This window comes from Acanthisitta chloris, unplaced genomic scaffold, assembly GCF_000695815.1.
Source record: "Acanthisitta chloris isolate BGI_N310 unplaced genomic scaffold, ASM69581v1 scaffold8697, whole genome shotgun sequence".
NCBI classification, from domain to species: Eukaryota; Metazoa; Chordata; class Aves; order Passeriformes; family Acanthisittidae; genus Acanthisitta; species Acanthisitta chloris.
In genome coordinates, this window is record NW_008682007.1 from 2,497 (window position 1) to 15,137 (window position 12,641).

A 12,641-nucleotide genomic window follows, 5' to 3' on the forward strand; every position below is an offset into this window, starting at 1 on the left:
GACCCGCTTCCTCTGAGCCCCTTCCTCCTCCTCTTGAGCCCCTTCCTCCTCCTCTTAAGCCCCTTCCTCCTCCTCCTCTGAGCTCCTTCCTCCTCCTCTTCCTTCTCCTCTCAGCCTCTTCCTCCTCCTCCTCCTCTGAGCCCCTTCCTCCTTCTCCAACCAGAGCTGGGGACACAGGGCAAGCCCCTTTTTTCTCCTCCTCTGAGCCCCCTCCTCCTTCTAGCCCCTTCCTCTTCCTCCTCAGAGCCCCTTCCTCCTCCTCTTCCTCTGAGCCTCTTCCTCTTCTTAAACCCCTTCCTCCCTCTCCTCCTCTGATCCCCTTCCTCCTCCTCCTCTGATCCCCTTCCTCCTCCTCCTCCCCCTCTGAGCTCCTTCCTCTAAGCCCCTTCCTCCTCCTCCTCCCAGCCCCTTCCTCCCAGGACCAGGTCACATTTGAGCATGAGAACATCACTATCGAGCTCACTGGGGAGCTGCAGATCCCAAACACACTCCCAGTATGGATCAGGCATCACCGTGAGACTTGGTTTATCCAGGATCAAGGCATGGTGACTCTCAGAATCCACTCCTGGATCCAAGGAGCTACAGGATCCAGCAGCAAGGGACACCTTAGCAGGTGCCCAGCACTGTCTGGGGGGGATATTGTCTTTTCCAATGATATTTATCTCAATCAACTTATTCCTAAGGGCTCCTAAGCCCTCAAAGCCCTAGTCTCAGGGGGAGGAGATCCCAGAATCAGGAAGGTAAAGTATCTTGAATTGAAAGATATTTGTAAAGTTGAGTCACGGCAAAAACAGCTCCCCAGAGCACAGCCAGGGGATAAATCAACTCCCAGTGACTCGAGGTGTCTGCAGAGGGCAACACTGCACAGATCTAAGCTGCAGAGGGAACGTCCAAGCTCTCCTAGCCCAGCAACTCTTGGGGCTGGATCCTCCCCATGCTGCAGAGCCATGGAAAGGTCACTGTCACCAGCAGGACCTGCAGGCACCATGGCAATGTGGGTAGGGAGCAAATTGACTGTCATTTCATTGCATATTTACCTCAACAATCCTCAGCCTTCAACTCTTTGGCCATCACCACTCACCCCCTCCCCAAATTCTGTCCCTCACTGCTCCTCTCTCTATTGATCCATTGGCAGACTCTTCCCTTCCCTTCACACTGGATTTTTTTGGCTACAGGACAGAGGAGCAAACCTAGGAAAATAAATCCAGGAGATACTTCTTCCCAGATTTACCAGGAGGGAGATGTGAGCACAGGTAAGGAACCAGAGTTTGATGGATGGGGAAATAATCCCTCAGCAATCAAACAAACATGCTCCAACAAAGATTTAACATTCCTTCCTGGCTTCCAAGCAGCTGCCTTGGATGGGCTCAGGCACCACAGCCCCCAAGGGACTCCAAATCCACAGTCTCCATCCCCTTGAGGTTCCCTCTGAGCTCACACCTGGAATCACTCCCACACACAGCCTAACATCTCTCCCCTCCACAGCCCCAGGTGGGACTCAGCCAAGGGAAAACTGGGAAGTTACAAAGTATGGAGTGGTTTGAGACTTGGGGAAGAGAAGGGAGAGGAGTTTTAGTAGCCAAATAGGCTATTTCCTATCCTTCCAGGCTCCACTTGTCACAGGGGGAGGTGGTATCATCTTTCCATACTCTTGGAAAGGAAGGTTTGGGAAGTGTCCTCACCACCGTGAGTTAAGTAGTGATGGATCTGCTGCTTGAGATGCTTCTGAGGAGTCAGTGGGTAGGGATGGGGACCTGGACACAGCCCAAAGTCACGTAACATTGACTCCCTGGGTCAGAGCAAACCCCCCCCAGGCTCACCTGGAACCCTGGAGCGCAGGAAGTAGAGGAACTTCCCATTTTTGGAGTGCATGATGGCTCTCTTGATGAACTCCACCACAGACTGGCAGCGGTCCTCAAACTTGGGATGGCACCACAGGCTGAAGGTTCCTTCCAAGAGAGCAGAGATGTCATGTTAGAGGAGCACTGATGGCCAAGGGGACACTTAGGGATGATTCTGACGTTCTCCAAGACCAGGTGGACACCCCAGGCTGACGTCTCACAGAGCTGGGATGAGGCAGAGCACTAAAATGACACACCAGTGGCACCAGGATGCTGTTCCACCGGAGCCAGTGCTCTCCAAGGGCTGAGGAACCACAGTGTGACCAGAGGTGGTCACAAGTCACCCTTCCCTGAACTTGGGAGCAGCCACAACAACATCTGGGAGTAAAACTCTACCAAAACCCACTTTAACAGAGCATTTGCAGATGTTACTGTCCCTCTGCACTATCCCATCACCAGCATTCCCAAAGGAAGTGCATCAGAGCAGTGAGAGGTGTTCCAAACACACATCCAGGTGCTGATGGCTCCCTCTCCCAGCCCTTGTGGCTGCCAGGGATCACTTTCCACAGCTTCATGTTCCTGCCAGCAGCTTCCAACACCTTAATTAAAGTGCCTGGTGAGTAGAACCAGGGTCAGGACACAGTGACACAGTTGTCCCTGTGCTGTCACCCGACACACACATACCCTGAGCCCCATGAAACCAGAGCTGGGGACACAGGGCCAAGAGCCTCTCACCTGCTCACACAGCTCCAAGTGGGTTAAGCCTCCAGTTAGATCAGTCCTACAATCCCTGGGCTGCAACCAGACACCTCTTCCTTGCACCAAATTCATGGAATCATGGTTGGAAAAACCCTCCAAGATCATGGAGTTCAACCAGCACTGCTGTGTCACCTGCTCACACAGCTCCAAGTGGGATAAGCCTCCAGTTAGATCAGTCCTACAATCCCTGGGCTGCAATCAGACACCTCTTCCTTGCACCAAACTCATGGAATCATGGTTGGAAAAACCCTCCAAGATCATGGAGTTCAACCAGCACTGCTGTGTCACCTGCCCACACAGCTCCAAGTAGGATAAGCCTCCAGTTAGACCAGTCCTACAATCCCTGTGCTGCAACCAGACACCTCTTCCTTGCACCAAATTCATGGAATCATGGTTGGAAAAACCCTCCAAGATCATGGAGATAACCAGCACCACTAACCATGACCCCAAGTGCCACATCCACATGGTTTTTCAATCCCTCCAGGGTTGGTGACTCCACCACTGCCCTGGGCAACCTGTGCCAGTGCCTGACCACCCTTTCCATGAAGAAGTGCTCCCTGCTATCCAAGCTAAGCCTCCCCATGGCTCTCACCTCTGTAGTGCTCCATCCTGGTGTGGTGGGTAATGCCCTGGGAGCGAAAGCTGAGGCTCAGGATGTACCGAGGGTCGGAGCTGTCTCGGACCAGGAAGGATCCATCTGGTTTCCCCTTCAGCTTCATCTCAGCATCCTCCCAGTTCATGGGGCCCCAGTACCACCCACACTGGGAAGAGAGGGACACAAGGTCAGCACATGATGGCAAGGAAGGTTTTATCAGCAACCAAACACACTACAGTCTGCTCTTAATTCCCTTTAAACTCCCTAATGGAAGTGTTTGTATCCATCCAGAAGTATGGATGGGACACACTGCCCCTGGGTGAGAGGACACCATTCCACCCCTCACCACCCAGGAGTGGGGAAAGGGCAGATGAAACCATCACAGCCTTCCATGCACAGAAAAATGCCTTTCCAGACTCACAAAAAATGACTGTCACAGCCTTCCATGCACAGCAAAATGCCTTTCCAGACTCACAAAAAATATCACAGAATCATGGCATTGTTTAGGTTCGAAAAGACCTTTGAGATCATTGCATCCAACCCTTCCCCCAGCACTGCCAAGGCGACCACTAACCACATCCCCAAGTGCCACATCCACATGGCTTTAAATCCCTCCAGGGGATGATGACTCCACCACTGCTCTAGGCAGCTGTGCCAGGGCTGGACAACCCATTCCATGCAAATATGCAAACCAAGGCCACCACTAACCATGTCCCCAAGTGCCACATCCACATGGCTTTAAATCCCTCCAGGGTATGATGACTGCACCACTGCCCTGGGCAGCTGTGCCAGGGCTGGACAACCCTTTCCATGCTAATATCCAAACCAAACCTCCCCTGGTGCAACTTGAGGTTGTCTCCTCTTCTTCTGTTGCTTGTTAGCTGGGAGCAGAGCCCAAACCCCTCACTGGGGGAGAACTAGGAGACTTTTCCCACTCCTATCCTAACCGTATGCTCCTAAGTCTATCGAATGGATGATCAACCCCCAAAACCAAAGCCAGTTCTTCCCTTCTGGCTGCTGCCACCAGCCCAGGGGGCTGTTACCTTCTCCAGCTCCCTCAGGCTGGCAGCAAAGCTGCTGGAGTCAGGGCGGTAGAGAGGGCACTGCAGGTGTGGGGGAGGTTGGCCCATGGTCTCCGCCGGCCGCAGCGGCACGATCCGGGGAAAAGCGTCTGCACAGGGAGACACAGCCAGGCCAGGGTCACCCCCAGGGAGGTACAGACCCCCAAGGAGGTCACCCCAGCTCCTTGCACAGCTCTAGAGGTCAGGAGGAGGAGAGTTATAGAGTTATAGGATGTGAAGGAGTTGGGATGGAGCTTGGAGATGATCTAGTGTCAATCCCCTGCCCTGGGCAGGGACATCTCCCATCAGAACAGGTTGCTCAAGGCTTGATCCAACCTGGAATGAACACCGAGGGTTGGGACAGCCACAACCTCCCTGGGCAACCTGTCCTGTGCCAGCACCATCCTCACAGGGCAAAACTTCTGCCTAAGACCTAACCTAACTTTCCTCTTTCAATTTATCCCCATTATTCCTTGTCCTGTCACTGCAGCTCCTAACACAGATCCCTCTGCAGCTTCCCTGGAGCCTCTTCAGGTACTGGAAGGTGCTGTGAGGTCCTAGAAGGTGCCATGAGGTTCTGGAAGGTGCCATGAGGATGTTGTGCTGATCCACAGAAGGACAATGTCCTTGTGAGGGACACAGCAAGAAGCACTTCTGGCTCTTCCACCCCCTCAGTGCCTTCACCTGCTCCTTCCTTATGCTGGCTCAGAGGGAAGGGATGTGGCACAGGCTGAGAATGGACACATAGCCTGAAAAAGGGCAGTTTAAAGCCCTCTGGGCCCTAAGAGAAGGGAAAGCCAAAGGGTGAGTGCCCAGGAAAGCTCTGTGTGTGTGGCTGTGGGGCTGTCCCAGCTGAGGTTCCTGCCTGGAATTCTGCTCCCACAGCATCACAGACCTTACCCACACATCATCAGGGTGGGCTGAACCCAAGAGGAGCCAGAGAAAACGGGAGAGGCTGAACTCAGGACAAAACTGGTGCAATCCCAACCTTCAGGAACACTTAGGAGGGCAACAAGAGCCACGAGACACGGAAAAGAAGAACCTGGACTTGACAATCCCTCCAGGGCCACACATCCCTGAGCAGGCAAGGAGGCACCACTGATGTTAGAGCCTTCAAGCTTCCCAAGAAAACCCCCAAAGTGCAGATTCCTGAAGGGAAAAGCCAGAGCCTTGCTGCCAAAGCTAAGCTGACCTGGGGCATGGGGCGGAGGAGGCGGAGGCAGAGGGAAAGACTGCAGGGAAGAGCCCATTGGACCCACTAGGACAGATGTAGGCAGCGTCCCACTGATATCATCTAGGAGAGAACAGAGGCAAGAGAGGGTCAGAAAACAGGACAGCATAGCCCAGGGAAAGCAGCACTGCCTGGAGAAGAGAAAAATGGAGCTCTCCATCCTCCTCTGGCTTGAGCGCGCGTTCACACCAACTCAGAGCTCTGCACACATGCACACATTCCTGGAGGGGAGGAATCCCTTTTCCAGCCCTGCTTGCAGGAGAAGAGAGGAGCTCTCCATCCTCCTCTGGCTTGAGCGCGCGTTCACACCAACTCAGAGCTCTGCACACATGCACACATTCCTGGAGGGGAGGAATCCCTTTTCCAGCCCTGCTTGCAGCACAAGACAGGCAATCCCAGGAGATTTCAGCCCCAGCACATGGGACAGGTGCTGACTTCACCTAGCCCAAGCTCCTCCTGCTCAGAGGAGGATGAGGAGCAGCCCAAGCCACTCAGGAGCTTCCACTTCCACTGACTGGAGAGCACAGAGGGATCCAGCCTGGCTGGGCAGTGGGTAGAAAGGAGAAAAGCTTCCAAAAGCAGCAGGAAGGCTTCAAACCCAGCACATTCCCTCCCACCTCACACCATCCCAACACTCCCCTCCCCTCCTGCCTGATCTAGGAGGAATCTGAAGCTTCCAACAAGATCCTCTGCAGGGGAAGGGGGAGCAGGTACAGGGCAGGCGAACTGCTGGGGACCCTCAAGATGCTTCTCCACCATCCCTGCAAGGATGGCCAGGACATTCCCACACTCCCAGATGGCCCAGGATGCTCTCCAGGATGGTACCTAGCAGGCTGAGGCTTCTTCGTGGTGGAGGAGGAGGAGTTGGAGGGTGAGGGGAGGTCAGTCCTCGCTGAGAGATGTCCACGTCCACCAGTGACACTGTTTCACCTGGAGGGTGGTGGAGAAGACAGTTAGTGCTGTATGTACCTTTATGAGGAGGAGCATAAGGAGATAGGGAGAGGAAAAAAGGCAGGAAGCTCCACAGGGTTTGGAAGATGATCCTATTAGCTGTTTTCAAAAGGAATTTCCCTGCTGTGCTGCCCTGGAGACATCAACCAGCTCTGCCCAAAGGTCAGGCTGAGGCATTGACAACACACACATGGCTGATCCCTGTCCAAGCACAGCACCAGGATGGAATGAGGAGGCTCTGAGCCTGGAATTCCAGCCCAGAATTCCCAGAGCTCATCGATGGGGCAATGTGAGACAGATGTGTCTCACAGCCCGTGTGGCACCTCCTGCCACAGGACTCTGCTCACACCTCTGACTCGGCCTACAGACGATCAAAGAGAAACACCTTTCACCACAAAAGCCACAAAAATGCTCTTAAATTTAATAAGGAGGAGCAGGAGAGGCTTTTCCATGAAATATATTAAGGAACTGGCATTCTCTGAAGCCTCAAGGCTTTGGATCCAGGATGCTGCTTGGGGAAAGTAATGGCACAAACTCTTAAGAGCCTGAAAAGCTCTAAAAGACAAAAAGGCTTAAAATGAGGCTAAAATTCCCCCAAACTAAGTTAAAAGCAGAAAAGTTTAAAACGAGGCTAAAAACACTCAGTCTCACTGAAAACCAGAAAAGCTTCATATTAAGCTAAAATAACCAAATCTAACTTAAAAACCATTAAAGCTTAGAATGAGGTGAAAAGCAGTGAGAGGAATGAAGGCACCAAATCAATCCAAGGTCAAAGCCTCAGCACTAGGACCCAAACCCCAAGGAGAAACCTTCAGTGCTGTCACCACAGCCAGGGTGGGTTTTTCAACCCCCCAAAACTCACTCCAAACAAGCTCTGCTGAGCTCCCACCACTGCCAGCAAGTCCTCCTGAAGCCCTGAATGATGATCTCAAGGACAAGGAGCTGTGGCTGCCTCAGATTTCAAATCCTGTGGGCAGGAACTCCTGCTCCAGATACCACAGAGAGCATCACCCACCCCTTGGCAGGTAGCTGAGAGTATTTACCTACCCCACACAGGTCTGTCTTGACTCAGCTTCCTTCTGCCTTTCAAAGCTCTGGCTATTAATAAGCCATGCTGAGAGCAGTGTTTAGGGCTGTGATTATACTTTGTCCCTGGGGGATTGCTGGGTGTGAGCACACACACAGGCACACAGCTGCTCTTTCAGTTCCACACCCTAAAAATAAAGTGGTTGGGTTGCATTCAGCTTGTGCAAACAACCCCACGGACAACCAGGCTCAGAGGAGTGACTGGAATTCAGCTTTTAAAACCTTCCCAAAGCAGCAGGAGCTGCAGTGTGGCACAGTGGTGCAGTTAGGGAGGCACATCATGGAATGCTTTGGCTTGGAAGGACCTTAAAGCTCATCCAGTTCCACCCCACTGCCATGGGTGGAGAGATTTTCCACCAGCTCAGGTTGCTCCAAGCCACATCTAACCTGGCCTAGAACATTCCCACGGCTGCAGAAGCCACTAAAAATCCTGTGGGCAGGAACTCCTGCTCCAGATACCACAGAGAGCATCACCCACCCCTTGGCAGGTAGCTGAGAGTATTTACCTACCCCACACAGGTCTGTCTTGACTCAGCTTCCTTCTGCCTTTCAAAGCTCTGGCTATTAATAAGCCATGCTGAGAGCAGTGTTTAGGGCTGTGATTATACTTTGTCCCTGGGGGATTGCTGGGTGTGAGCACACACACAGGCACACAGCTGCTCTTTCAGTTCCACACCCTAAAAATAAAGTGGTTGGGTTGCATTCAGCTTGTGCAAACAACCCCACGGACAACCAGGCTCAGAGGAGTGACTGGAATTCAGCTTTTAAAACCTTCCCAAAGCAGCAGGAGCTGCAGTGTGGCACAGTGGTGCAGTTAGGGAGGCACATCATGGAATGCTTTGGCTTGGAAGGACCTTAAAGCTCATCCAGTTCCACCCCACTGCCATGGGTGGAGAGATTTTCCACCAGCTCAGGTTGCTCCAAGCCACATCTAACCTGGCCTAGAACATTCCCAAGGATGGAGCAGCCACAAATGCTCTGGGCAAGCTGTGCCAGTGCCTCCTCACTCTCACAGGGAGGAATTTCTTCCCAATATCCAACTTATCCCTACTCTCTGGCAGTGGGAAGCTATTCCACCTTGTCCAGGCACTCCAGGTCCTCATCCAAAGTCCTTCTCCAGCTCTCTTGGAGCCCCTTTAAGCACTTGAAGGCTGTGATGAGTTCAACCCAGAGCCTCCACTTCCAAGAGATGCCTGTGGAGAGGTTGGGAAAGGCAAGCACAGCCTTCCTCAAAGCTTCACTCACCTGAAAGCAAATTGGCAACAAACTCATCCAAGCTGGGCCAGACATTTGAGTCCTATCCCACTTTGAGGGTCTCAAGCTCAGAAAATCCCCTCAAACCAAACCTTAAACACACCAAGAGCTCTGAGCTGTGAGACTGGAGAAGCCACCACAAAGCAACACAGTTAAATCCAGATATCTTCACTTTGGAGATACTTCCATGGTCTTCTCCAAAGGCAAAACTCCTAGGAGAGTATTGCCACTGTTCCACCAAGTGGCAAAATTTGACACAAGTCGTTTTCACGACAGTCAATAGGGTAAACTAACAATGGAAGGATCTGGTGGAAGCACTAGTCATCCTTCAGCACACACTGCCCATTCCACAGCAAAATGAAGCCCCACATTGGCACAACCCTCCCCAACTCCTCACCTGTGAAGAGGGGGCTGAACACAACCGGGGAAAAGGCACTTTGAGTTCTTGTCAGTCTGTGTTTCCTAGTGGAGATCAGAAAAACAGTGTTAAGAGAGGAGGAGACTTCATCCCATCAGGAGAAAACACCCTTTGCCCTTCCCAGAAGAACCTTCTCCATCCTTCCCAGAAGCTCCATCCAGCACATCCAGTCGTGTTCACCCAACTCCCAGAGCAGTGCCCTAAGTAGGGCACCCAGAACACTGGGTCTCCATCCTGCTACGAAGCAAATCTCCCAACTAGGTAATTAATAAAGCCTTTGGAAAGAAAACCCCAAGCAAGTTCAGCATCCAGAGCCATGGAGCTGTTTCACAACACACCTCACGTGGCTGCTCTGGATTGGGCATTGCCAAATTCCTTGGACAAACAGGTTGGGGCCCTGAGCAATTTGGGGTTGTGCCTGCAGCAAGAGTTTGGAGGACATCAGCTCCCCAAAATGCAGGTGAAGGGTATGTGAGCTAAAGCCAGAGCTGCCCAAATGGATGGAAAAGGCTAAAAAAACAACCCCTGCTGAGGACCAGGAGAACCAGCAATCCCAGGAAGCTTCCCAAGCAGTTTTATAACAAGGCTGTGCTCTCCCCACTCCTCCCAGCACCTTCCCTACTGCAGTGCTAAAGGGATTTAGGGAGTCAGGCAGAGAAAATGTTGGAAAACAGAATGTGGCACCCCCAGGACTTGAATCCAAGGTTAGGGAAGGGCAAACTTCTCTCCTTTGTGTCCAGACACATCACTTGGATTCACACATTTAACACTATCTGCTCACAAATGAAAACACTAAGAGCTCTCCCCATCCTCTTGGCAGAGGTGAGTAAATGGTTGGACTCAATGACCCAAGAAGCCTTTTCCAACCTAAATGATTCCATATAAAACCTCATCCAAACGTGTGGAGGTTTTGACTTGAAGCCTCTCACACCTAGTTGAGTTGAGAACAATCCACCAAGTATCAGCCACCCACAAAGTTCTATTTCTGGATTCATACCAACTCTCCTTCAAATCCAACACCAGCTCTGCTCCCACGGATCCAGCTGGGAAGGAGCTCCACTGCCACTTTGTTCCCAAACCAGCTACACTTCACACCACACCGTTACATCGTGGATGGATTTTACATCAGCACCAGGGGGACAGCAAGAAACGATTACCACAGACTGAATCTTCCACTTCCCAACTCCAACCTCCACCAAAACAACCTATTCCATACTCCTCTTCTTCCCCTCCTGTTCTGTGGGGGATCAGCACAGCCCTGTGGGGCTGGAGAACCCCAAAAGTGGACTCTGCCCTTCAGGGCAGGACTGATTCCATGCACACAAGTCTGGGAAGCCACTCAAGTTCCAGGAAATCAGGATTTCAGGGGCAGTTACCCAGCAGTTCTTCCTCAGTTGAGCCAGACTGGCTAACACTCACCACAGACCAAGGGAGCAGCTTTACCTCCAGTCAGAAACGAGAGTTCAGGAGCAAACACAGCCATGAATTAGCCCAAAAGTTGCTCTGAGCCACCTCATGAGCCACCACCAGATCTACTGACTCATGGTGACCACCAGATCCATCAGCTTATGGTAACCACCAGATCCATCAGCTTATGGTGACCACCAGATCCATCCTATATCCACAGGGACCACAGGTCAGGAGGCCACAACCTCCATCTCCCAGCAGAACCAAGGACAGGACCTGGTTTGGTTGCCCCACCAGCACAGGAGCAAAAGGCATCATTAATGACCCATCATCCCTCATCATCAGGATGGGATTCCTGGAACTGGGAGGAGCAAAGTCCTCTCTGAAGCACAAGAGTTGCTGCATCAGCCACCTTGAAGTCACCTTTGTTTTAAAAAAAATGACTAATTAGCATGAGGAGTTGCACAAGAAGTGACCATTAGAGTGACCATCAAACTCCTTGACCATAGGAAGACCAGGGCAGCAATTCCCAGGTGTTTCTCAGCTCTTCACCACCTCATCCCAGCACTGGGAGGTCCTAGGACTCCTTGAACAAACCACAAGCCCATTAGCAAAATATTATGTCATTAGAGACAACTCTTGAGGCCTCTTTAGTCATTCATGGAGAAGAAGCCGCTGCCTAACACTGCTCCAGCACCCACATGCCAAGTGAGGCTCCTCACGGGCACAGCAGCTCCAGAAAGGACTCAACACCTGTCCAGCTGCAGGGCTGGGAGCTGCCACCTCCCAACCCAACCTCAGCTTCAAAGAGGAGCTAATTTTGGGGTAATTTTGGCCTCCTCTGGCTGCCTTTGGGCTGCCAAAGCAACCTGTCACCTGGCTGCAGGTCACACCTGACCCCAGGTCAGCACCTTCTGCCTGGAGAAAAGCTTCCTGCTCATCCATCAGCAGGTCTGGAGCTGCAGGAGGAGGGAACACACCCCAAAATCCCTGTGGGAGGTAAAGGAATCCTGCAGGGAAAGGGCTGTGCTATAACACTGAGTCTGTTCCATGACTGAGTGCTGCACCTGAGCTGCTGCACAGACCTGGGCAGGTGCTCCTGGCCTGAAATCCATGAGGAATTGCAGTTCTGCTGCTGGGAATGCTGTGGGAAGTGGTTTCTGGAGGGCAGGAGCCTGGGCAGGGGGTACAGAGCAGCCCCGTACCCTCCACAGTTGGTACCAAGCAGCTCATATCCTGCTGGAGCTGCTGGAACAGGGATGAGGAGCATGTCATCCCTCATCAAGAGATCCAAGAATTTATCCCTCCAACCCAGACAACATCTGTCTGCCAATGGCTCCTCCAGCCACATCCTGCACAGAGCACTGGGAGAGCACCAGGAGGGAGAGCAGAGTCCCCATGGCACCACACACCACCACCAAGGCCAGAGCCCACTGTGATGCTCCAGAGCCTCAGGAAATCATCCTGCAAGATGCAGGAGAACGAGAGGGAACACCAGTCCCTTGGGCCCAGTGCAGTGTCACCAGAGGGGACAGCACTTCCATGGCATCTGCAGCATCCCAGGGCTCCAGTGGCTCCTCTGAGCCACCCATCACCTCACCAGTCATGGAATCAGAGAGGTTGGAAAAGACCTCCAAGATCAGCAAGTCCAACCTTCAACCAAATCCCACTGTGGCCACAAAACCACGTCCCTAAGTGCCACATCCACATGTTTTCTGAACACCTGCAGCGATGGTGACTCCACCACTCCCCTGAGCAGTTCCACTGCCTGACAACCCTTTCCATGAAGAAATTCCTCCTCATGTCCAACCTGGCACAACTTGAGGCTGTTTCCTCTCGTCCTGTCGCTGTTCCCTGGAAGCAGATCTGACTCCCACCTAGCTACACCTCCTGTCAGGGAGTTGCAGAGAGGTAGAAGGTCCTCCCTGAACCTCCTTTTCCCCACGCTGAGCATCCTCAGCCACTCCTCCCAGGACTGATGCTCCAAGCTTTGCTCCTGGAGGTTCCTCCACCATCCCCACGGCAGATCCAGGCCTGG

General features: G+C 52.6%; 1 protein-coding gene across 1 annotated transcript in view; it reads right to left on the reverse strand.

The window, feature by feature from the left end:
• The window catches only part of SOCS7 (suppressor of cytokine signaling 7), a gene marked incomplete at both ends in the record, with an annotated part of 11,679 nt that extends 2,439 nt beyond the window's left edge, over positions 1-9,240 (reverse strand). The window contains 6 exon segments of the mRNA XM_009078312.1: positions 1,821-1,949; positions 3,193-3,361; positions 4,239-4,366; positions 5,449-5,550; positions 6,313-6,417; positions 9,176-9,240. Of these exon segments, the coding sequence (XP_009076560.1) occupies positions 1,821-1,949; positions 3,193-3,361; positions 4,239-4,366; positions 5,449-5,550; positions 6,313-6,417; positions 9,176-9,240 (698 nt within the window).
• Between the last annotated feature and the right edge of the window lie 3,401 nt (positions 9,241-12,641).